The sequence below is a fragment of the Larus michahellis genome, chromosome 3 (assembly GCF_964199755.1).
Source record: "Larus michahellis chromosome 3, bLarMic1.1, whole genome shotgun sequence".
Lineage (NCBI taxonomy): Eukaryota > Metazoa > Chordata > Aves > Charadriiformes > Laridae > Larus > Larus michahellis.
The window spans coordinates 129,798,801-129,822,843 of record NC_133898.1 but is presented as its reverse complement, the minus strand read 5'-3'; the positions used below and the strand labels follow the sequence as shown (position 1 = coordinate 129,822,843).

General features: G+C 54.2%; 1 protein-coding gene across 7 annotated transcripts in view; it reads left to right on the top strand.

Annotated features, from left to right (window-relative positions):
* Positions 1-23,239, top strand: part of EXTL3 (exostosin like glycosyltransferase 3) — a 171,575-nt gene extending 148,336 nt beyond the window's left edge. For all 7 annotated transcript variants that reach the window (XM_074582143.1, XM_074582144.1, XM_074582146.1 and 4 more), the window contains 4 exons: positions 10,354-10,481; positions 16,086-16,230; positions 17,098-17,226; positions 19,086-23,239. In XM_074582143.1, the coding sequence (XP_074438244.1) occupies positions 10,354-10,481; positions 16,086-16,230; positions 17,098-17,226; positions 19,086-19,295 (612 nt within the window). In that variant the 3' untranslated portion in view covers positions 19,296-23,239. The remainder of the gene's footprint in view (positions 1-10,353; positions 10,482-16,085; positions 16,231-17,097; positions 17,227-19,085) is intronic.
* Positions 23,240-24,043: the final 804 nt, after the last annotated feature.

Here is a 24,043-nt window from a genome sequence, read left to right as displayed (position 1 = left end):
CTTGTCAGGGTAGGCTAAAGGTTGGACTCGATGATCTTAAAGGTCCCTTCCAACCTCAACAATTCTATGATTCTATGATTCGGGTGGACATTCAAATAAATGGAGCAAGTGCCACCAAATCAAGCAAGAGAGCAGATGCCAGAGAATACGTACGGCGTAGGTGAGAACTGATGTGGAAGAGGTCTGGGAACGAGCACTGGAGGAGAAATGCCATCTCCTTTCTCCTGCCCTCTCTTCCCCTTACCCAGCCACAGCAGATGCTGGTGCGGCACCATCCGGAGCCAAGAGCCACGTGGCCTGAGCCTCATCCAGACCAGCCAGAGCGGAGCTGGGAGCCAGCCGGGCACTTCAAGGCTGTTTGCTGGGGAGAGACCAGTCAGGCGAGGAACACATCCCCTTATGGCTGCACCTTGCACGCAGGTGGTTCCGAGCAGCCTGGGTTACTCTCCAGGATGGCTTTGAGCTGGGTAATGGGGCTCATCTGTGGTCACATCTGTGCCCATTTATCAAGTATCTCAGAATCATAGAATGGTTTACTTTGGAAGGGACCTTAGAGATCATCCTGGGCAGGGACACCTCCCACCAGACCAGGCTGCTCCAAGCCCCGGCCAACCTGGCCTTGAACCCCTCCAGGGATGGGGCAGCCACAGCTTCTCTGGGCAACCTGGGCCAGGGGCTCACCACCCTCACACCAAAGGATTTCTTCCCAATATCTCATCTCAATCTCCCCTCTTTCAGTTTAAAACCATTCCCTTGTCCTATCGCTACATTCCCTCATAAAGAGTGCCTCCCCATCTCTCCTGTCTTCTGGATGTGAGCGTGTTAGCCCTAGGATAACGGCAGAAGATTGTTGTCCTAACAGGGAGGGAGGTTTTGAAACAACTGCTTTCTGCATCCATGATTTTGCCTTTGCATCCCAAGTTTTTTAAACATACAGTATCATAAGCACAATCAAAAGAAGATCCGTTTCTTTACAAAATTCCCATTTGCTAAGTGTGCTGGCGGCCTCTCTGGAAGGAGCTTTAACACCACGTTTACGTGTGTGTCAAAGTGCAGGGCTGCAGTTTCCCCCAGATTTGCAGCTCATCGGGAGCAGTCGGAAACGCCCTGTAGTCCCCTGTTGTGCTGGACTCAATTCCTTGAGTTTTCAGGTCTGGGCTGGGAATGAGAGCATGATTGCGGGGAGGAAAGACATCATCCCGGGGGCTTGGTTGTGGTGGAAGGGCCATGCTAGCGTCCCATCTTCTGCCTCTGCCTGCCCGCGCAGCCCCGGCAGCCTGGCTGCGAGCCAGGAGGAGCATCTTGTTGTTATCGGGTGAGGCTGGATTTTTTTTTTTTTTAATTTCTCATTAAATGAAGAATTGCTGGCTGAGCTCAAGGCTTGGATTTGTGCTTTTCAGTGTCGTTTTGGCTTTGGAAAGCAGGACGCCGGCCAGTAGGAATTGGATGAATTTCTGTCCTCTGCAAATCGGGAAGATTTTCTCGTGGTGGGAGTTAAGGTTGGCAGGAGGAAACGGTTCTGCGTGGGCAGGGCAGGACCCTGGGGCTGCTGGGTTCGATGCTGCAGTTTCAGGAGGCAATTGATAGTCTTCAATAAGCACTGCCGTAGTTGTCCTTGGTAAGGGCAGTCAAATAGATCTGAGGTCTGGGCTGAGAGCCATGGTGATCTTGCCAGCTTTTGTGGAGCGTCTCAGCTTGGCCAGGAGCAGGCAGTGATAAAACGCGAGAGGAAAAATCGAGGGGAAAAAAAAGGCTGCGGTCTTGGTCAGACCCACGTGATTCACACAAACAGCGTCTAACTGGGAATGCGGAGATTTTTGGTGGCATCTGTAGCGATGGCGACAGCTTCTTTGGCTTCTCCTTGGCAGTGAGCTTGGCTGCTCGTCGTGCAGCCAACGTGCACATGCCGTGCCTGCCTCGGGACCGGCCTCTTCTCTTTCCAGCTCCCTGACACGTTGAATGGGGGGAAGATAACACAGAGCGCAAGAAAAATCAGGATCAGTCATCTTTAAGAGAGTGAACCTCAGGTGTGTAGTTTCCATATGGAGCCCCTCCTGATCCCAGAATCCCTGCTGTAGCCGGGGATGTTTACAGCCTGCTGTAGCCCCGTCTGACATCCCAAACTTGTTGCTTGATTTCCAGCTGGGCAGTGCAAACCTGTTCTGACAGCTGCCCTCCCGAAAAAATACACAGCTCCAAGGATGCTGCTGTTCCGTGGGACCAGGCAGGCTCGTCATCTGCCTCATCCGCATCTCTGGTGGCATTTGCGAAGAAGCAAGTGCCAGCCTGATCTAACACCTCGGTTGCAGAGGGAGCAGGGAATGGAGTCAGCCGTGGTTAAAAAAAAAGATGTGATTTATCCTGCTTATGCGTGTGTGAATCTGCGCACACATCGCTCCTTCTAAGGGGTCCTGTAAACAATCTCAGTCTTGTATGCTGATGCGTAGAGGGACGGGACTGTGGTGTATCTGGTAGTCTGCGGGTCTTAAAGGCTGATCTGGGCACCTTTCTTAATCAGAGGATGTCTGAATTTGTCCAAACTAGGAGATGAAAATGAATGCTTGATTACAGAATAGTTTCAGGGATACTTGGTACCTGCTCATTGTTCCCCTCTGCTGGAGTTTGCCATCTCCCAAAGTTTGCTACCAGAGCCCTTCCTAACTTCTCTTAAGCCTAGTTTGCCTGATTTTTTAATTGCATTCCTTACTAGGTTAGTCTGGTCTGTGAGCCTGCAGACACATGGGAGAGCTGCAGAAGTCTTGGCTTCCCGCGTGCTTTCTGCAGGGAGAAAAAGCAATCATCAAGGTGGACGGGAAGCAGCCTGCTCGACTTGAAACAAGGATGTGGATATGGGTGAGATGATGATCATCAGCTCCCAAATGTGCAAATCTTGGCTTCCTTGATGGGTGGGGGTGATGACGGTGGCACCTCTGGAGCCAAGTCCAAGTGGTCAGACCGGTCACCTGTGATCTGGGAGATGCATTATCACTTTTCTTCACGGAGAGGATCTGAACTCCTACCTGCTCCTCCACGCGGAGTTGAACAGCAGGGTCCTCGTTGGGAGCTTGGCCCACGATGAGGTCCTGGGCTGACGCCACCCCTGAGGTTGGTGCTGTCCCCAGCAGGATAAGCCGTGTTTTTCAGGGGGCGTCAGTGAATCAGTCCTGGGGACAGCAGCAAGCAAAATGGCACAATCCTGGAGCCTCTGGCCGGGGTACTCCCTGAATCTTCATGGAATCTTATTAATAAAACGTTCCGAGTTGGTGCCAAGAAAAGGCATTGACAGCGTTGTAAATCTGCGTCCTCCCTGGAGGACTGCGCTGGCAGGAGCTCGCTGCTTTTTCCTTCGAAGTGTAGCTCGAGGTCGGCTCTTCAGGCGGAGGAGGCAGAGGCATTTGGCTCCTGCATCTTCAGTGCCGTAATTCTCAACTGCATGGTGACAGGGATTTTGCGTATCCTCATCCCCACTCTGCCTATGGTGCTATCTTTCCCCAGCCCGTTTGGGTTGAATTGGCACATATTTGGGAATGAGGGGAACAGATGCTTTTCCCGCGAACTTGTTTTTTGTCTCCCCGAATTATCCAGCTCTCCTGAGGGCATTTTCTGTCGTCTTTTCTCATAAAGACCTGATGAGAGCAGCGAGGTTCCCGCTTTCTCGCAGAGTTTGCTCTTTGCCCAGAAATCAATGCAGTTCACCAAGTTGAACTGTCAAAACTTCTCCAAGGGCATAGACGTTCTTCATGTTTTCGCCATCAAATTATATGTCACACTTAATTTAAAGCTTAAGCGGAAAGCCTCACTAGCAAGGAGACTGCTGGAAGATATTGATTTTACTGCATTTTTGTATTTATGTATAAAAATGTACTATAAAGTATTGGTTAGGGCCATTACTGCTGGGCAAACTCTAGATTTATGTTCTGTTTTAGTTCTGTCTAACATTTTAAGGATCCATTTGGCCAGGGTAGCTACAAACAACACCAGGAGCAAATGGGCTTGCATAGAGTTGTGGGGTTTTGCGCTCTTTGAGTCTTTGGTGGACGAGAAGCTCAACATGAGCAGGCAATGAGCCCTTGCAGCCCAGAACCCCCCCACAGCCTGGGCTGCATCCCCAGCAGCGTGGGCAGCAGGGCGAGGGGGGGATTCTGCCCCTCTGCTGCGCTCGGGGGAGACCCCCCTGCAGTGCTGCCTCCAGCGCTGGGGCCTCGGCACAGGAGAGACACGGAGCTGTTGGAGCGGGGCCAGAGGAGGCCCCGGAGATGCTGGGAGGGCTGGAGCCCCTCTGCTGGGAGGACAGGCTGAGAGAGCTGGGGGGGTTCAGCCTGGAGAAGAGAAGGCTCCGCGGAGACCTTATAGGGGCCTTCCAGTCCCTAAAGGGGGCCTACAGGAAGGATGGGGAGGGACTCTTTATCGATGAGTGTAATGATAGGACACGGGGTAACGGCTTCAAACTGAAAGAGGGGAGATTTAGATTGGATATCAGGAAGAAATTCTTTAGTGTGAGGGGGGTGAGCCCCTGGCCCAGGTTGCCCAGAGAAGCTGTGGCTGCCCCATCCCTGGAGGGGTTCAAGGCCAGGTTGGCCGGGGCTTGGAGCAACCTGGGTTGGTGGGAGGTGTCCCTGCCCAGGGCAGGGGGTGGAACAGGATGGTCTTTAAGGTCCCTTCCAACCCAAACCATTCTGTGATTCTGTGAAAAAAACCCAACCCCACCGTGTGGAACTGAATCACCTTGAAATGGTTTGCTGAAAGGAGCAGAAACTTCTGATGTTGAGTGTCGGATGCTCAGAGGCATTTCAGGTCTTGCAGTTTGTCTCAAAATTTTGCAAACTGTTTAGGAGGTTCATGATTTTGAGCTAGGGGCCATTTAGGTGACGGCAATGTGTTTAAAAAATATATTCCCAAGGAACAGCCAAAAATAACCAAAATAAGACAGCCAGAAATACACAGTCTGGGATAGTTTTCTGTCCGGAGGGGCTGGGGTTTGCGTGCAGGTCCTACCACTGATGCTCTGCTCAGTGTTTGGAGCCTTAACGTTTGCAGTAAGGGAAGACGGCTTTTTGGTAAACGCGTCTGTGTCTTTCTTGTAGCTGATTTTGTGTTCTCTTCACTATTTTAATCGCCTTGGGTAAGGGTAACTGCTGACTCTCCGTTTTGCCAGTGCGCAGCGTTTCAGCTTTGCTGAGGGAACATCTTTTGTCGGGTTTTCACAGAGCTCTTGGCTCGAGACTGTTGAGAAACAAGATCGTGGTGAAATTGCTCATTAAAATGATGGAAGAAACAGGAGAAACAGCCCTGGGTGAGAGATTGAGACCTCAGTCTGTTTGAAAAAGAATGGAGAGAGGGTTTGCTACGGTACCTGTGTACTTTCCTGGGGTGGGAGAAGCCACTGAGGAGCAGCGGCTGGGAGCCGAAGGCAGATAATTCACAACAAGGAGCGAGTTGTTAATGTTTGAGAGTGAACATCTCAGAGGAAAGGGGGATTCCCCCACTCTTGATGTCTTCAAAGGGAGACAGGGTGCCTTTCCAGCAGAGATGCTTCTGCTGGCCACAGCTCAGGTCCGAGACAAGGTCCCTGTGACCCGGGTCATGCGGAAGGTTAATGTAGGTGACTTTGAAGTCCCTTTTGGCTTAACTTACTGCTGTCAACCCCACCAGCCGTCCGCTGTTGGTTATCCAGAAAGCATTTGGAGTTCAACCGGTGCTATGAAGTTTGGTCTCGTGGCTTTGTAATTTTGTCTGAGTTGTTTCACAGCTGTTCTATGCTGCCGTGTGATGAGAGGCAGAGGAAGGGTGGCTGCATTGTCCCCTGGTCCACCACGTAAGGAGGTTGCACAAGATCATCAAGATGACCTCCTGTGGCCTGTAAATCCCTGAATTTGGCAACATAACGTGCTTCTTATCTGTATGTATAGATCTGTGGTCACCAGAGTGTCCGCTGGCGTTCTCCACCCAGCCCCACGTGCGATGGAGGAAGATTAATTAGTTATTGCTAGGAGGGTGCTTTGAGATACCTGTGGCTGAGGACATGGCACAGTAAGGTGTCACTCGGCTGTAGCGTGTGATGAAGTCATGAAAAATTGCTAAATCTCACTTAATGCCATGTGAGGGAGAGGACTGGACTACTTTTATACTTCGCTGGTATAATAACCCTTCTTTTTTCACCCAGCCTAATAAGCTTCTGAGTACGTTTGTGCCTATAATGGCCATTTCATGCCTGAGAAATCTGGTGCGTTTAGAGGCCTATTGAAATGTAAAAACTTTAGAAGACATAGAAATGTTTCAAGTCCCCGAATCAAATACTCTTCCCATTCCCCCTAACCTGTTTTTACGAGATCAGTTGCGTGTATTAAAGCAGAAAAGTTTCCTGAAAATTGACTTTTATCTTTCTCAAGAGTTCTATTTTCTGTCTAATAACGCGATGCCCTCGTTTCTGCAGCTCGGGATGCAGTGTATGCAGTCGAGATCAAAACCCGGTCTTGCCTGGAGAGGCACCGCGCTTGAACTGTCTCCGGGGGGACGGGGGGGGACGGAGAGACGGGAGGAAGGTTTTGAATCTCAGCCCCATCGTTCCCATCTCAGATCGCTGCCTGCAGGTCCCCGTGCGCTTCCGTGGTGTAGTCGCCCAGGGGAAAGTGCAGGGATTTGCAAAAGCCACTGAATAGTTGTCTGATGACAATTAGCTGCATCCTAAAAGTGCTGTAAATAGGGATCGTTTCTTTGAAAACAAGCCATCAAAGGCAATAGCTTTAAGTTGCTTCTGACTTTTTCTGGAGCTAATGGGATGAACTGAATTGTGCTTATCAAGGCTTGGAGGCATCCGGCTCCTTTGTAGCATCCTTCTCCTTAGGGAAGAGTTTAATGCCGGTGCACTGATCTCTCTATCCTCTGGGGTCCCCGATTTCAGACGTTTCAGGCAGGATCTGCTTCGCTTTCTCAATTGACAGTAGTTGCACCATGTTATTGTTCAGCAAGTTACGGGAAAACAAGTCAATCAATAAGTTTGCCGGGTTTTTTCTTGGGGTCTATCGATTTACGGGCTGCTTAAATCTTAAATACTCCCAGATGAAAGGCGGGAGTACACCTCTTTTCTGTGAAATGCAGAGGCTGAATGAACACTGGCACTTCCAGACCTGCAAAGCTTCAGATGTGATGGAGTAACCTGAAGTGTGCCCGTTGCAGGGTGGCTTGGCAGCTCCATCAGCCAGTTCCCTCAGGACTCTGGGATGCATCTCATCGGTCCCATAGATTTCTGCATGTTCGGGTTCCTCAGGTGGTCGCGAACCTGATCTTCTCTTACAGGGGGAGGGACTTTGCTCCCCCAGTCCGCGTCTTGCAATCCATCCTCTCGAGAGGTGTGGGAAGAGAGGTTGCCAGTGAAGACTGAGGCAAAAAAGCGGAGTACTTCAGCCGCCTTCTGCTCCATTGTTACCAGTTGGCCGGTCTTGCTCATCAGGGGGTGTATGCTTTCTTTGACCTTCCTTTTCTGGCTGACATACCTGTGGAAGCCCTTCTTATAATTCTTTGTGTCCCTTGCCAAGTTCAGCTCCAGCCGCGCCTTGGCCTTCCTGCCCCCATCCCTGCACAACTGAGCAACGTCCCTATACTCTTCCCAGGACACCTGTCCCCACTTCCACTGCCTGTGCATTTCCTTATTCCCCTTTAGTTTGGCCAGCAGGTCTTGACTCAGCCGTGCTGGTCTCTTCCTGTCCTGATTTCTTACACCTGGTGATCGAGAGCTCTTGCGCTTTATTAAAGCTCTGCCAGCTCTCTTCTGCTCCCTTGTCCCTGAGGGCAGTTTCCCAGGGGGCCCTATTGACTAACTCCTTGAAGAGCTGGAAGTTATCCGTCCATCCATCTTCAACTGGCAAGGCAGGACCTTGCCTGGAAAGCGTATCGATTTACTGTGGACTCAGTCCAACTTCTGCTAATCCTAATGAGTGAGGCACCCACAGACTTCACTGAGATCAGCCTTTCTGAGGAAACCATCGTAACAGCCGCGACGCAGCGTGGCACGTGCCCTTTAGCAGAAGGCTAAATTATGTATCGGTGCTGGGTTTAATAAGTTTGCAAAATTCCTAGAAGGCGGGATCTGCAATGGGAGGAAAAAATTGGTGGTCACGAGGCTCCATCAGGAGAAATGGGGCTGCTTTCAGAAATTCATCTTACATCATTGTTGAGCTGGAGCAAGCGATGACCAGTTCCCAACTGGGCCAGGCTGGAATTTACTGGAGGGGCCCTTGCCTGTGTGGGAGATCATGGAAGCTGCTCTCGGGTGGTTTTTGCAATCGCTGCCGATCCTGAAGTTTTCACGGAACAGTTGAGGGCAGGTGTGCAGGGTGAATTGCAGAGAATTTCCTAATGTGTTTAACCACTCGCATAAAATCAAATGCTGTAAATGCAACGGTGCACTGGATGATTAATTAGAAAAGGGATGGAAATTGGGGCTAATGGCTCTTAATTGAAAAGGTGAAATGTTCATGTCCATATTCGGCGGCCCCTGCCAAGGTCTGCTTTGCTGCCCTCTGCACTGTTCTTGGTTTTGTTGTCGTATCAGTTTGCCAAAGTGCTCTTCCACTCCAAAAAGCATCGCTGAGCGGGGCCCAGCTGCCCCATCTAGAGCCGTGTCCCCACTTTCTGAGCCAGCAAACCTGCTTCTCCTGGTGCAGCTGCAAGAGCACTTGGGTTTCACAGAATCTTCATGGTTGGAAAGGACCTTTGAGATCAAAGGTTTGCTAAAGCCAGTTACAGATCCAGCCATGGTGGTGTAGGAGAAGATTTAAATTCTCCTTCTTGACAATTTGGGGACCACTCTTGGCTCCTCTTCTTCCCTGGTTGACGCCTCCAGAGGATGCCCACAGCCCGTTGGGTTTGGTGATGCTTCTGTGGAGGTGGTTTTCTCTAAGCCTTTGCTGGCCTCCTTGTGTCCAGGTCTTCCTTGGCCTCCTGGGCCAGCACCTTAAGGCCGTACCATTCCAAACCTCCTGGTTTTTTGATTCCTGTCCTACCAGGTCCTTCCTCTCCCACTTCCCTCCTCGTTGCCCATTCCCACTGTGTTCCTGCAACCTCTCTTTTCCAACAGTTCCCAGATAGAGAAGATATCCCTGGGAGCATCTGCTGGTTCACGCTAATTTTGAAAGTAAATACAAACGCCGTGCTGATTTTTGTCATGCTTCTCCACCTTGGGAGGGAAGGGGGGAAGAAATTCCTGTGCTGGCATTGTCTGTCTCTGCTTTTGCCTTCTCCTGTGGGCACTAATTGCATCACAGCCCTCCTGGGGTGGGAATGTTGCCGGCTCAGCCCTGGCCCTGCTCCACCGTGGCTTAGAGCTGCATAATTTGTTCACCTCCCTGCAATAAATTGTTCGTGCTTTTGATGGATCTTCAGTGAAATATTGTAATGCATTCTTGTCGAATGTTCCATTTTCCCCCTCCCCAGCAGCTATTGACAGATGAAAGCACTAACCCTGGCTTTACACGGGAGTTTAATCATACCAGCTGTCATGCAGATCCCCGATACAAATATTTTCCACTGTTAATGGTTTCGGTGTGGGCTTTTTTTTGTGTGATCAAATGTAATCTTATTTAATGGAGTTTTATTGCCGTGACGCCTTATTCTTTTCACCAGGCTGGACTTCATTTTTAAATCAAGAGGGATTGTTCAGAGGAGAGCCAGAGAAACGACTGGAGGGACTGAACGGGACGGGAAGCCCGGGATGAACCGAGTGACTGTACACCACCCAGGGCAGATGAAAAGTCTAAGAGCGAGGGAGAGAAAGGGTCCAGTGTGGAAGGGGCAGTCAAGAAGAGGGTGAAATTCAGTCTGATTTTACACGCGTATGGCTGGGGCTAAGGGACATTGCACAGTGGGGGGGGGGTTGGAAGCATTTGGAGAGAGGGAGGCATTTTAAACGAGTTGTGTCCAAGGCAGAAATTTTGGGTAGCTGCAGAAACAATTCAGTTCAGGTCAGCGCTGGAGAAATTCTACAAGGGCCACTTCTTCAGCGGCCATAGCAGAGACCAGCCGTGGCCGCCGTGTTTCCACCTCTGGCCGATGCTTCGTTACCGCAGAGCCGCCATCCCGTGCCGAGGGGGCAGGGGACCGCGAGCACGGCCGTTACCTGGCGTCGTGGGGCTTGGGTTCAGTTTTGGCAGTCCTGCGATTGGTAGAAGGGCTGGAAGCTGGAGCTGGCGCCGGAGTGAGCTGATGGTTTTTGCTTAGAAAGCGTTTCCCCGTTGCAGGGGCTACGAAGCAGTGCCGAAACGCTGGGCCGCCGCAGCTGGAGTGAGCAGCCCCAGCCCCTAAATCTCTTCTCTGTGCACGTACAGCCGCTGTAACTACCGTGTGTTCATCTCTTAGGTTGTCCGCACAGAGAAAAACAGCCTGAACAACCGGTTCCTGCCGTGGGATGAGATCGAGACGGAGGCCATCCTGTCCATCGACGACGATGCTCACCTTCGCCACGACGAGATCATGTTTGGGTTCCGGTGAGTAGCTTCCGCACTCGTAGCCTTTGGACCCAAACTGGTATTTTCTGCATCCAGGGTCAGCTTAGGTACAGTGTGGCCTCATGGCTAAAACTGGGGGCAGAATGAGGACTAGCATGTCCCTTCCCATGGCTTTCCAGCTCAATTTCTTGGAGGAGTAATACACACTAATGAACTGTTTAATGAGTGCAGGTGGGTGGGCTGATTTCAGGTTGTCCAGGCAACCCTGATTCTTGCGCTTCCTAACCTCGACTCTTCAGCTTTTGCTGTGCTGATAGTGTTCCCTTAATGGTTTTGGGTGTGTGTGGCTTCCTGGGGTGAAAGGAAACTGGAAAACAAATCCAAGAGGCTGTTGCACTCCATCCTTCATGTGCCGTCGGCAAGGCCAGGACGTTCGCAGCCGCTGCAGGACGTGATGCTCGTGTGCTCGCGGTGGGCTGCCGTTCTCTCTGCTTGTTGTGACATTGGGATGTGACAGCTATTTTGGCATTTTTTACTGCAGAGCATGGAAAAGACAGATGTTACACAGAAAAAGCTGGTGCTGTTCGTTCTCATTCCCACCCCCCTTCTGCTCTGGCATCTACATTTCCCCTTGACTTTGCCCTGGCAAAAAGCTCCCTGATTCAGGGGCCAAGGGAGAAAGCAGGTACGTGGGCTCCTGCTGTGGGAGTTTTTGCAGGCTGCTCCTGTACAGCTAAACCTCGCCGGCTGCCAAAGAGGTGCCGGGGAGTGAGGATGGCACGAGGAGAGAGCACTGGAGCTCGTTTGGCTGTGGGTTGTCAGCCCGCCAGGCCAGGAGCGGGGGCTGCGGTTGCTAAAGCAAGAGCAGCCGGCAGCTGGCTGCGGGGCGGGAGATGGGGACCAGATCTCTGCTCTCACCGAAACGTGTTGGCTCATGTTTGGGAGGAAGATTAAAAGGCACAAAATGCCTGGAAACCCAACAAGCTCCTACTGAGAGATGAGAAACGAGGTGTTAAAGTGATTAAAGCAGGGGAGTAGGCGTCAGGGCTCCTGCCTTCCCTTCCATGCCCCATTTCGGGCTCTTTATCTGAACTTGGCCATTTTGACCCCTCTTTGGTCTCTGTTTTCCTTCTCTCATCCACAGCGCCTGGCTGAGGCTTTCCCCGTTAGCCCTGGAGAGCATCAAATGAAAATTATAAGTGCCGTGTATTACTCGCACTCATTTCCCTGCTTACAAACACCTTGTTCCCACAAAGCCTCCCTGTGCTGACGTGTTCAGCGGGGGAAGAGACGGTGTCTCGGCGATAGAGTGAACCTCTGCCCTTGTGGGAGCAACAAAACAACTCTCTTTTGTTGAAACTTTGCTTCAGGCTGTAATTCTTGGGGCCAAGAACCTCTCCTTGCTCCATTTGCTGCTCAGGAGCGAGCTGGAGGCGAGTACCCCAAGCAAACCTTTCTGAGGAGCGCTCCCGAAAGGATTCGCTGGAGATAGCCTTATTTTTGTGGCTAAGCTGGGAAGGAAAAAAGCATCACGTTCATAGCGAAGCGAGACGTGGGAGAAGTGAAAGGGGATGAGTAGTTTCGACTCCAGCTTTTCAAAACAATCACAGAATTGACAGAAATGGCAGCAAACAAGTGCTTGCTGGGAGGATGGTGCCAGGAAAGCTGCTGGCGGTGTTAATTACTCGGTTTTCATTACCAGGTTATATTGGAGTTTCATTAATTTGAGTAGAGGATAGAACAATAAACACATTTTTGCTCCTGGCTGTGTCAGTAAGTGTAATGAAAGCTGAGGGTTCTCGGAAGCTTGGTCTCGTCAGCAGCCTGTGATTGCCCCGCAGCCATCACTTCTGGAGCCCTCCGCAGGAACGGGGGCTGTGGGAGGAACTGGGAACTCACATCCACGAGGGAAAAAAACCAAAAAGGCCACTTTCTGCCCTCTTTTGTGCTCGTAAAGAAAGGAAGATCCTTCTGTATCCGTCGGGCTCTTGCCTGGGACTTGTTTCTTGTAGTCTGGAGTCACTGGGTTTGGAGGAGCAGCTTGAACATCAGCCATTAGGGAGATGGGATCGGACGAGCCGAAGGAAGCCAGCGCCCCTGGCAGTGGAAGCTGGAGTTATTTCCCAGGTTAGGCATTAGGCACTTGACGTTTTTCTTAATTATTCCTGCCAGTGTTGCAGCTATCCTGTGGGATTTCTCTCGAGGAGGAATGAGCTTCAGATGAGAGCAGAATATTAAGCAAGCCCACGCTCTCACTTGCGAACCTCGGGATTTCATTCCCTACGGCTCGGCTGTGAGCGTGTGTTAGGGTGAGGGGTGCGTTTACAGCCCCAGAGGGTTTTCCCGTATGGACAGAGCCTGGGAAGCCGCATGGGTGCTGGTTTGGGATGGGAAGCTGGCAGTTTGGCACTCCAGATCTTCTGTCTGGAGACACCAGGGTCTTCAACATCTCAGCAGCTTTCCTAAAGTGAGCTTGATGTTATCTTGGCCCTACGGAGGAGGAAACTGAGCTTCCGGGAGGTAGAAAGTCCAAGGGATTTTGGGGAAAAGGCCAAGAGACGCTGGGTTCCTCCCAGGCCAAGCCCTGGCTGCTCTGGGACTTCTTGTAGAGGGAAATAAGAGAGAAGCAGCGCTGGCTGCGTGTCGTGCAGTGATGCCCCTGTGCAGGCTGTGGGAAACTGGTGGCAAACAGAAGAGCTGCCCGTCTCGCTGCCTTTCACTGCCTCTTTCCCCGCCTTTCCATCTCAGGTCTTAAGTTTTGCATTCTCTAAGTAACTCAGAAACCAATTTTGGGCCACTGGGGTTTTTTGTTAGTTTTCTGTTAAACCTACAGAATAGCCCTTATCAGTTAGAAAATCCCTAATTTATGAATTAGGAGCACTTTCCCTGTCAATAAGCAACTTGAATGTGCCTCTAGGAGAGGACCAAGGTGAGAAGCTCAGCTTGATACACGGAATCACAGAATGGTTTGGGTTGGAAGGGACCTTAAAGATATCCAGTTCCACCCCCCTGCCCTGGGCAGGGACACCTCCCGCCAGACCAGGTTGCTCCAAGCCCCGGCCAACCTGGCCTTGAACCCCTCCAGGGATGGGGCAGCCACAGCTTCTCTGGGCAACCTGGGCCAGGGGCTCACCCCCCTCACACCAAAGAATTTCTTCCTGATATCCAATCTAAATCTCCCCTTTCAGTTTGAAGCCGTTACCCCGTGTCCTGTCATTACACTCCCTGCTCCAGAGTCCCTCCCCATCCTTCCTGTAGGCCCCCTTTAGGGACTGGAAGGGGCTCGAAGGTCTCTGCGGAGCCTTCTCTTCTCCAGGCTGAACATCCCCAACTCTCTCAGCCTGTCCTCACAGCAGAGGGGCTCCAACCCTCTGATCGTCTTCATGGCCCTCCACTGGACCCGTTCCAACAGCTCCGTGTCCTTCTTGTGGTGAGGACTCCAGAGCTGGACGCAGTACGCCAGGTGGGGTCTCACCAGAGCAAAGCAGAGGGGCAGAATCATCTCCCTTGTCCTGCTGGCCACGCTTCTTTTGATGCAGCCCAGGCTGCGGGGGGTTTCTGGGCTGCAAGTGCTCATTGCCTGCTCATGTTGAGCTTCTCATCCACCAGCACCCCCAAGTCCTTCTCCTCAGGGCTGCTCTCAAGCCATTCTCCACCCAACCTGTATTTGTGTCTGGGATTGCCGTGACCCAGGTGCAGGACCTTGCACTTGGCCTGGTTGAACTTCAGGCCCACCTCTCCAGCCTGTCGAGGTCCCTCTGGATGGCATCCCTTCCCTCCAGCGTGTCGACTGCCCCACACAGCTTGGTGTCATCGGCAAACTTGCTGAGGGTGCACTTGACCTCACTGTCCATGTCTCCAACAAAGATGTTAAACAGCACTGGTCCCAGTACTGACCCCTGTGGAACACCACTCATCGCTGGTTTCCATGTGGACATTGAGCCATTGACTGCAACCCTTTGAGTGTGGCCGTCTACCCAGCTCCTTATCCATCAAGTGGTCCATCCATCAAAGCCATGCTTTGCCAATTTAGATACCAGGATGTCACAGAATCACAGAATCTTCATGGTTGGAATGGACCCTTAAGATCATCGAGTCCAACCAAACAACCTACAATCTCTGCCCTTCAGAGCATGCCCTGAAGTGCCACATCTAGATGTTCCTTAAATACCTCTAGGGATGGTCACTCAACCCCCTCCCTGGGCAGGCTGTTCCAGTGCCTGACCACTCTTCCAGTAAAGGAATTCTTCCTAATATCTAACCTAAACCTCCCCTGCCGCAGCTTCAGCCCATTTCCTCTGGTCCTGTCATTATTCCCCTGGGAGAAGAGGCCAACCCCCACCTCTCTGCACCCTCCTTTCAGGGAGTTGTAGAGGGCAATGAGGTCTCCCCTCAGCCTCCTCTTCTCCAAGCTAAACATGCCCAGCTCCCTCAGCCTCTCCTCATATGCCCTGGTCTCCAGACCCCTCACCAGCCTGGTAGCTCTCCTCTGGACACGCTCCAGCACCTCAATGTCCCTCTTGTACAGAGGGGCCCAGACCTGAACACAGCACTCGAGGTGAGGCCTCACCAGTGCCGAGTACAGAGGCACCATCACTTCCCTGCTCCTGCTGGCCACGCTATGTCGTGCGGGACAGTGTCAAATGCTTTGCAGAAGTCCAGGTAGATGACGTCAGTTGCTCTCCCCTTGTCTACCAATGCTGTGGTAACATCATAGAAGACCACCAAATTTGTCAGGCACGACTTGCCTTTGGTGAAGCCATGTTGGCTGTCACCAATCACCTCCTTATTTTCCAAGTGCCTTAGTAGAGTTTCCAGGAGGATCTGCCCCATGATCTTGCCAGGCACAGACGTGAGACTGACCGGTCTGTAGTTCCCCGGGTCATCCTTTTTTCCCTTTTTGAAAACGGGGGTTATGTTTCCCCTTTTCAATAAGCAGGAACTTCACCAGACTGCCACGACTTTTCAAATATAACGGAAAGTGGCTTGGTGACTTCATCTGCCAAGCAATGTTGGTCTGTGCTCACAGCCTATGGCCAAGGGATGCTTCAGTTCACGTCTAACAGCTTTTAACCTTTAACAAGAGAAGGTCAGTACATTCTGCCTGTCCGTTAAAGCCAAGATTTCTGCGTTCAGCCCTTTCCTGCTCTACGGTAGGAAAGAAATGAGAGTTATCTCAGGGAGACCTTCTTCACGTGTCACTCAGGCAGCTGTGACAACCGGTCGGTCCCTCCTGCCAACAGGGGAGCTTCGGTGCTGTGGAGGTGGGCAAGCTTGTACGCAGCAGTCTCAGCTGTGAAGCTTGTACTCGACAGTCTACGTAAAAAGATGTCTTTTGCATGTTGGAATTTTCTGTATTCTTATTTTTAAAAATTAAATGGACTTTAAAGCAAGGTAATTGCACGTTTTAACAATATTTACCCTTTTGGCCCAAGCTACAACGTACGTTGGCCGTTCTTTGGATGAGAAGTTGCCAAGCGTTCTCATGCATAGGCATCTCCATCACTTGCAACCCTCCCCTGGGAGCCGGTGCGTTGGCGTCGAGGGCATAGTCCTGTGTGTCGTGGTTCTCAGCCAGAGCCGTGCTCGTCTCCGGATGGGCTCCCCGCGTCTGTGTCTCACTGAAAGGCTTTGTGTTCGCAGTGTCTGGAGAGAGGCGAGGGACCGCATCGTTGGCTTCCCGGGGCGCTACCACGCGTGGGACATCCCCCATCAGTCCTGGCTCTACAACTCCAACTACTCTTGCGAGCTCTCTATGGTGCTCACTGGTGCTGCCTTCTTCCATAAGGTGAGATGTTGTGGCCACAAAGCCCCGAGCTTTCCGTTCCTTCTCAGAGTAACCAGAGTCTGTATGTTTGTGGGGTGAGATTTTTAAAGAACAAGTTCTTGAGCTTACCGCTCCTTTTCCCTCGCTTCCTCCGAACTGAGACACAGCCAGCAACTGGGCTGTGTCCCGGTGAACGGTCTCCTCGAGGAGCAGCGCGTGTTTGTGCCACGTGAGTAGCACCACGGCGCTGAAGCAGGCGGATGGAGCGTGGGGCCGAGCGTGTTTCAGTGATGCTCTCGGTCACGGCGAGGACAAGGAGGGACACGGAATTGCCTGCCCTGCGTTTTTACTGTAGCATCTTGAACCTTACAGACCCCAGGTGTTGCAACGGGCAGTTTGCAGGGAAGTCGAGGGTTTCTGCAGCTGCGTGGTGGCACGGGCTGGCTGGGAGGTGTGGGAGGTGGCCAGTTTGTGTTGGGAGGGGGCAGCGCAGAAAGCGGCTCCCTGGTGTGTGCCTCTGTGTATGGGAGAGGCAACAGTGGGCAAACAGACCTCGAGAAAAGGAAGGGATGTTTTTCTGAGAGGACCGTCCTGAGCCCTCGTATGGCGGTGGGAAGGTTATCCACCAGCTACTGCTGCCGTGCTGACTCTGCAGCAGCAAAGACGGCAAGATCTGAGGGGCCTGAAACCATCATTTCTCAATTTCTGAGGTTGCAGGAGCCCTGGGACTCGGTCAGGGTGGTGGCTGCGGGGTAGATCTGCTGCTGCTGTGGCTACAGCAGATCTCCTGGGTGCAGGATTAACTGCGTTACGCGAAGTCTCTCCACTGGCTTCCTTGAGCTCCCTGGGACCACCTTGAGCAGCGTTGTGCCTTTTTGTCCTCTGCAGTATTACGCCTACCTGTACTCCTACGTGATGCCGCAAGCCATCCGCGACATGGTGGATGAATACATCAACTGCGAGGACATCGCCATGAACTTCCTGGTCTCTCACCTGACGAGAAAGCCTCCCATAAAGGTACAGCGACGGGCAGGAGTTTGTGCTGGGCTTTGTGTTTCTGGAGAAACAGCGATTCGATCAATGTCTTTGGCTCTGATCCGGGGGAAAGCCAGCTCCCTTTCTCCCAGCACAGAAGCTGCCCTTACCGAAATCCGGCTGCGTCGCGTCTCTCAAGTGCTGCGTTGCAAGTGCGATGTGCGCGAGGCTCTCAGCACGTCCCCTCTCCGGCCTCGAGCAGATGTAGCCTGTGTTCAAAAAGGCGTGAACCCTCGGTGCAGCCCTGAGAAGCTGCCAGATCCCCGCTGCGGCACGCGGATGAGCTGGGGTTTGACTTACGCTGCAGCTCACACCGGAGGGTTTCCTGGGTCAGCAAAAGCCCTTCCGAGCAGCTGATCCCTAAAAGACCCATTTCCTTTTTTCCATAGCGTACAGCACAAGTAGGAATGATTTCCTTGCTGATTTTGTGTAGCTTTCCAGAGACGTTTAGGCTCATCCGCGTGCGGAGGGCCGTTGGTGCAAACACTGCAGCCCAGCTGAAATTTCCCTGCCCTGTGATGACAGATGAATGGCACAATTTTGAGCGTGAATTTTGGATGCAGATCATTCTGCTCTTTATCGCTGCTGGCAAACTGCTCTTTACAGCCCCGCATATGTCTCACCGTCGCAGGCCAGCTGCCTTGGAGATGGGTCTTGGCCGTAAATACGATGGGTGTGTTTTACTGTGTGGTGTTATTCCCGTCTGGAGCTACTCTGAAGTGGCGGTTGTAGAGTTTGGCGCAGCTGCGATGAGAATCAGACGAAAACCAAAGGGCACCGCCACGGGAAGCCTGATTTGAGATGGACAAGGAGGCGCTTTAATCAACGGGTGGCCCCTCAGCACCTCCTGAAAACTGGAGCACCTTCCAGAGATCTAACTCTGGGTGCCTAAAACAAGAGATGACCTGAATTTCTAACTCTCCTGTAGCGTCTGTGACAGGGCGAGGGGGGGATTCCGCCCCTCTGCTGCGCTCGGGGGAGACCCCCCTGCAGTGCTGCCTCCAGCGCTGGGGCCTCGGCACAGGAGAGACACGGAGCTGTTGGAGCGGGGCCAGAGGAGGCCCCGGAGATGCTGGGAGGGCTGGAGCCCCTCTGCTGGGAGGACAGGCTGAGAGAGCTGGGGGGGTTCAGCCTGGAGAAGAGAAGGCTCCGCGGAGACCTTCCAGCCCCTGCCAGTCCCTCAAGGGGCTTCAAAGAAAGATGGGAACAAACTTTATAGCAGGGCCTGTAGTGATAGGAGGAGGGGTGATGGCTGTAAACGAAAAGAGGGGAGATTCAGACTAGATCTAAGGAAGAAATGTTTTACTCTGAGGGTGGTGAAACCCCAGCCCAGGTTGCCCAGAGAGGTGGTGGCTGCCCCATCCCTGGAAACATCCCAGGCCAGGTGGGACGGGGCTCTGAGCAACCTGATCCAATTGAAGATGTCCCTGCCCATGGCAGGGGGTTGGACAGGTTGGCCTTTGAAGGTCCCGTCCCACCCAAACCATTCTGTGATTCTGTCTGTAGCCGGTGAAAGGAAAGGAGTTCCTTTCTCAAGTCTTTTTTTTTCCTGAAACAGCTTCTAAAACCTTAAATCAGAAAAAAGTAACGAAGCTTTAGTAGATCACCGTGTCCCCCTTCGGCTCTGTCAGAGCAGAAACTTAGTGTGGACCATGTCCTTCCGCGCCTGGACACCCTCCAAGGGACACCGGCCGTTGAGAGCGCGGCCGAGTCCGTGCCCTGTCTGCAGCGTGTCACCCAGCACGTCACGCCAAGTGCCTTGGGTGCAGGCGGGGTGTCCCCCCCAGGCCGGGCGGGTGGTGGTGGTGTGGCAGTGACTGGTTTTGTCCCTCTCTTCGCAGGTGACCTCCCGCTGGACTTTCCGCTGCCCCGGGTGCCCCCAGGCGCTTTCGCACGACGACTCTCACTTCCACGAGCGACACAAGTGCATCAACTTCTTCGTCAAGGTGTACGGGTACATGCCCCTCCTGTACACCCAGTTCCGCGTGGACTCGGTCCTCTTCAAGACCCGCCTGCCCCACGACAAGACAAAATGCTTCAAGTTCATCTAGAAGCGGACGCAGCCGGGCGCTCTCGGCTCTCCGGACTTGGGCCGGAGGCGGGTGAGGGCAGAGGGTGGCTCTTTGGCAGGGCGACGAGGGCAAAATGCCTTTTGCTATTGACTCCGGCCTCCCTCCCGCGGAGCAAAAGGGACGTCCTGGATTTGGACGGGCACGTTTCCCCCTCCCCTCCCGCGCTCCCCGCAGCGACTCAACCGAGCGACGGGAAACAGGATCTCACAGCTTCTGTAAAGAGACTCCCTAGGATCGTACACTGAGGAATGGCACCTTGGCTAGTGGCTCTGCCCCTTCCCTAGCCAAGGGCAACCATTCTTTTTAATTATAATTATTGTTATTTAAAATGAAAGTGTTTTAGATTTGCCGCGTGAGGCTTTTTTTTTTTTTTTCCCCTCTTTCTTTTTTCCCCCTGACCCATCCCCTTTTCCCCTCTGGACCTGTCTGCCCACTCGGGGGGGACCGTAGCGAGGTCAGGCTGGAGGCGTTTGACCGCCGAGAGGTTATTCCAGCATCAGGGCAGCTCCGGTCACCGCTGTTGTCCCCGTCCTTTCTCCCGTGGGGCAGCTCTCCTCCTCCCCTCCCGCACACCACGTCCTGGCTCGTCTTGCCCTGTGGCTACTACTGAGGACTTTCAGGTGTCATCCGGTGACGAGCTCTTTGCTCTGCTCACCCCCCTGAGCCCTGCCCTGGGAGAGGGGTGAGCAGGGAAGAGGTTGGACCCGGAGGGTCCTTCCCCGTCTCCCGGCACCGTGCCGCGTCCCGCGCTGCAGCCACGGGGGAGTTTGGCTGCTGCCGTCTCGTTCTTGGTGTCCTTTCCAGCCCGCGCGGCACACCGCGGGCGCTGCTGGACCTCTGAGGACAGGGAGCATGTTTGGGGCTTGGGAGTGATCCGTCTGCAGCGCAGCGGCGCTGGCGATGCCCCCGGCTCCTGCCTTGGCCTGCGGTTTTTCTGCAGCTGCGGGGAGTCTCTGAGTCCGGCCTGGCCTTTTCACAAGCACTTTGGGACTTTTCCTCCTGCCCTTCGGGGCCTCGTTCGCTGGCCCTGGAGATCTGCTCCGGTAGCACCCCGAGATCGGCTACGCGAGCCTTTGCGGATCAAATCAACCTCTCTCCCAAAACATCCAGCATGGACGCAGTCTGCCGAGAGCCAGGTAGTAGTTCAGCTTTTGATGCCGGTGCGATGGCAGTCGGGTATCGGGGCCTTCTCGCGAGGTCGATTCGCGTTCTGCAGGGTGGAGGAAGGGGAAGACACTGACCCTTGGTCTGGGCGCAGCCAGGCAGAGCCGAAGCGAAGCACCAGCCCCGCCGGTGTGGGCCGGAGCCGGGGCCGCGCCGTGGGCCCGAGTCCCCGCTCTGCCTCCTCCCCCGTCCCTGTCCCCGAGCCAGACGTGCCCACGTTGGCTTTGCCCCTGGGCCTCCGCGCAGCTGCCTTAAACCCCCATCCCGCCCGCACTCGTGCCCTGGCTCGAGGTTAATCGAGCTCGAAGCTTAACTTGAAGGTTAATCCCAGCAAGAGCTTTCCTTCGCGGGAACTGGGAAACGCCGCTGGGATCGTGTCTGTGGGGCTGGTTTCGGAGCTGGTTTCTGTCCCACCAAAGCGAAATGCTGGTACATCGTGTGATCGCCCGACGTTCCCTGCTCGACTCACTGCTCCGTTCTGCTTCAGTCCCGGCCCGTAACAGGAGGGAAGGCCAGGGGTTGCCCTCTCCTGTGCGATGTTTTCCCTCAGTGCGTCCCGGATGGATGATGGCAGCCTGGAGAAGCTCGTAGACGAGAAGGTGAAACTTGCGTGATTCGCCTCAATCTCCCCGGTTTTCCTGCCCGACGGGCACCATGGCAGGTTGCAGCTCTGCGTCCCAGCGCCCTGCGGCAGAAGGATGTTACTGCCTGGTTGTGTCTCCGGTGTGTCCCAGGAGAGGAGCAGGGATGGTCCGTCAGCAGCTCCTGGGCTCACTCGTAAGGTCAGCCCCGTCCGCGCTCCCCTCCTGCAGCCTGCACCGCGTTTTGGGCTGTGAAGTGGCCTCTCCAGCAGCGTTTCAGCCATTTTTCATGTCAGCCCCGCGGTTGGGGGTCACCAACAGTTGCTTCTTGAGGAGGGGAAGGGACGGGGCAGCCCGTCCCCAGCGGAGCCAGCGGCTCGTGCCTTCACCAGCACTACAGACCGCAGCAAAGTACGGATCAAGGAATCTTTTCCTCTCCGTATGTTTTGTTTTCCTTTCCACTCTCTTTTTGTTTTAACGTCAGGTGCTCAACGCGGAGCGTACAAAGGCTCACAGTCTCCTGAAAAATGCGATCGGAGACTCCTGCGAGGCCCCGGAACACCTGGAAGGATGTTTTTTGCCCCCACACAGAGTGGAAACGTGGCACTCGGCAGCAGCTGCACCAGCTTCAGCGTCCCCGAGGACCCGACACTCCTCCGCTGCTGGCTTTAATTCTCCCGTTAATAGGTGGCTCGTTAGCAGCGGTGCAGTCGGTCACGTACAGCGCAGGTCCCCGGTGTCGGCCGGGGTGGAGGCAGCTCCGCCTTTGCCAGCCCTCTGCCTGCCCGGCAGGAGTCAGACAGGAGGGAGGGCCGATGCCGGCATCTGTGGATTGCACTTTATATAAACAGCGAGAGATACACTTCTCGGCAACTTATTTTCAAAAAGCTTAAGGGAGATTTTATTATTTGGGTGAGAGACTGTGCTCGAGGGGGCTTGGGAAGAGGAGACGAGACGTGGAGCGTTTGCGTCGGGAGGTTGGGGTTTGCCGAGTCTCGTTGCTTGGCTGTGGTCGGGGCTGGCGGCAAGCCCAAGGTTGGGGGTTTCTTCTTCCCCGTGGTGTGTTTCGGTTCGAGGCCAGTAGAGCTCAGTGGTGGAAATCCAAATTGTTCTTCCTCACAGGCTCCTGACACACCCCTCTCTTGCCCCAAGTGTTGGTTTTTCGGAGGGTCCCCGGTGCTGCGATAGCCAGGGGTCAGGCTCGGAGGGTCGCGGCTGAGCGGGGAGAAGCTGCGCCATGGGATCGCCGCGCGGGTGGTGGGATGGACGGTTTCCTCCGTGCCGAGACCCCCTGAAGGGGGAGGGTTTGGGGGTGAAGGAGTGAATGGGTGCTGCGAGTCGCTGATGGCAGCTGGGCCGTGCTGGGCAGCAGCAGTGGTGGGAGGGATGGGGTGCCGTAAAGGAAACTAAGTACCAGCGAGAGCATCTCCTTCCCCGCCCGCAGGGCTGGTGCTGTCCCTCAGGGTCCTCCGCTGCTGTGGCTTTTTCCCAAATCTTCCCAGATAGACACCAAAACTCCTCTGGAGTACAGACTTGTGATTCAGCTTTCAGTTGCTGAGGCGTCGCAGGGTCTGAGCTGCCCTCAGGCTTCCCTCCGCCATGGGGGAGGAGAGGGGGTTTCTGGAGGGCGGTCCAGCCCCTGCCACTGTCCCCAGCGTCCTCCCTCGCTACCGGTCACTCTCCCGTCATTTCCAGGGGGTCCCGGGGTAACTGCGAAGCTCAGGTCAGGTTGTACGATTCGTCCCAGCCCCAGCACAGAGCAGCCTGGGGCGCGCCGTCTCCCCAGCCCCGAGGAGACGGGAAAGTCTCTGGGCGGCTGCACCTTTCCCAGGGGAAAAGGCCTTTTCCCTTTTCCAGTGTTTCTGCTGCTTCTCCCAGGACCGGGCGTTGCGGGTGCCGGGTGCAGAGCGAGGTCTTTCTCAACATTCGCTGTAAATAGCATCGTCTGCGGTGACACGGACCCCTCCCCGTTCCCCGCTGGTGTCGCACAGCACCGCCCCTGCCCTCCCCTGCACCATGGTTGTGCGAAACGCTCCGTGAGCACCAGGGGGTAAAAAAACCCAACAAAACAAAACAAAAAAACAGACAAAAAATGAGAGAAAAGAAACACTCCTTCAACACGAGCACAATGTTGAGTTTTTTTGTAAAAGGATCCAATAAATGGAGAGTTTAACATGAGAGCATCTCCGCGCCTGCTTTGCCGGGGTGGGGGGAAGGGGTTGGGACCGGGACGGTGCCGCGGCTGCAGCTCCGTGGCCCTGGGGCACCCCCAAAACCAGCGTCTCCCCAGGTGTGTGTTTCCCTGCAGGGGGCAGGTGAGCTGCTCCGGAACCGTGGGAGCCCCTCAAGGACGGCAGCGTGTGGTGCTAAACCCCATCGTGTCCCTCGGTGAGCTCCTGGCTGGGCAGAGAGAGCCCTCGGTCCAGCCCCAAGGGGTTCGGACCCCCCTGTAGCTCCAGGGGACATCACATCCCAGCTGCCGCGGGGACATCCAGCCGGGACAGCGGGTCTGGGGGAGGCTGGAAACCCTTCGAGTTCTGCGTCGCCGATGGAAACCGCAGCCGACCAAAAAGGCGGCTTCCCCAGCGCCCGGCTCTGCTGCGGGATCTGGCTCCGGGGCCTCTGCCAGGCTGAGACCACCACGGGAAGAGGCGTCCGGCTGTTTGTAGCAAGGAAAACAGCAGCCGATGGGATTGCAAACCTTCCCATCCCTGCCCTGGCATCCCGAAACAAGGAAATCTGGCGGGCATTCCCTATGGCACCTGAAGGCACCGCTGGCTCAGGGGATGCTCCCGGCACCTCTCCTGTGAGATGGGAAAACCACCCGGCTTGGTGGGATTTCTAACCAGGTTTCCACCAGCTGCAGGGAGGAGCAGAAGGGGGGAACGGAGCCGCTGTGCCAGGGGCTCCCGCTCCACACAGGGCTGGAAATCCCACAGGATTTCCTGCACGTTGCTGTATTTCCTCTCCCTTTCTGCTGCT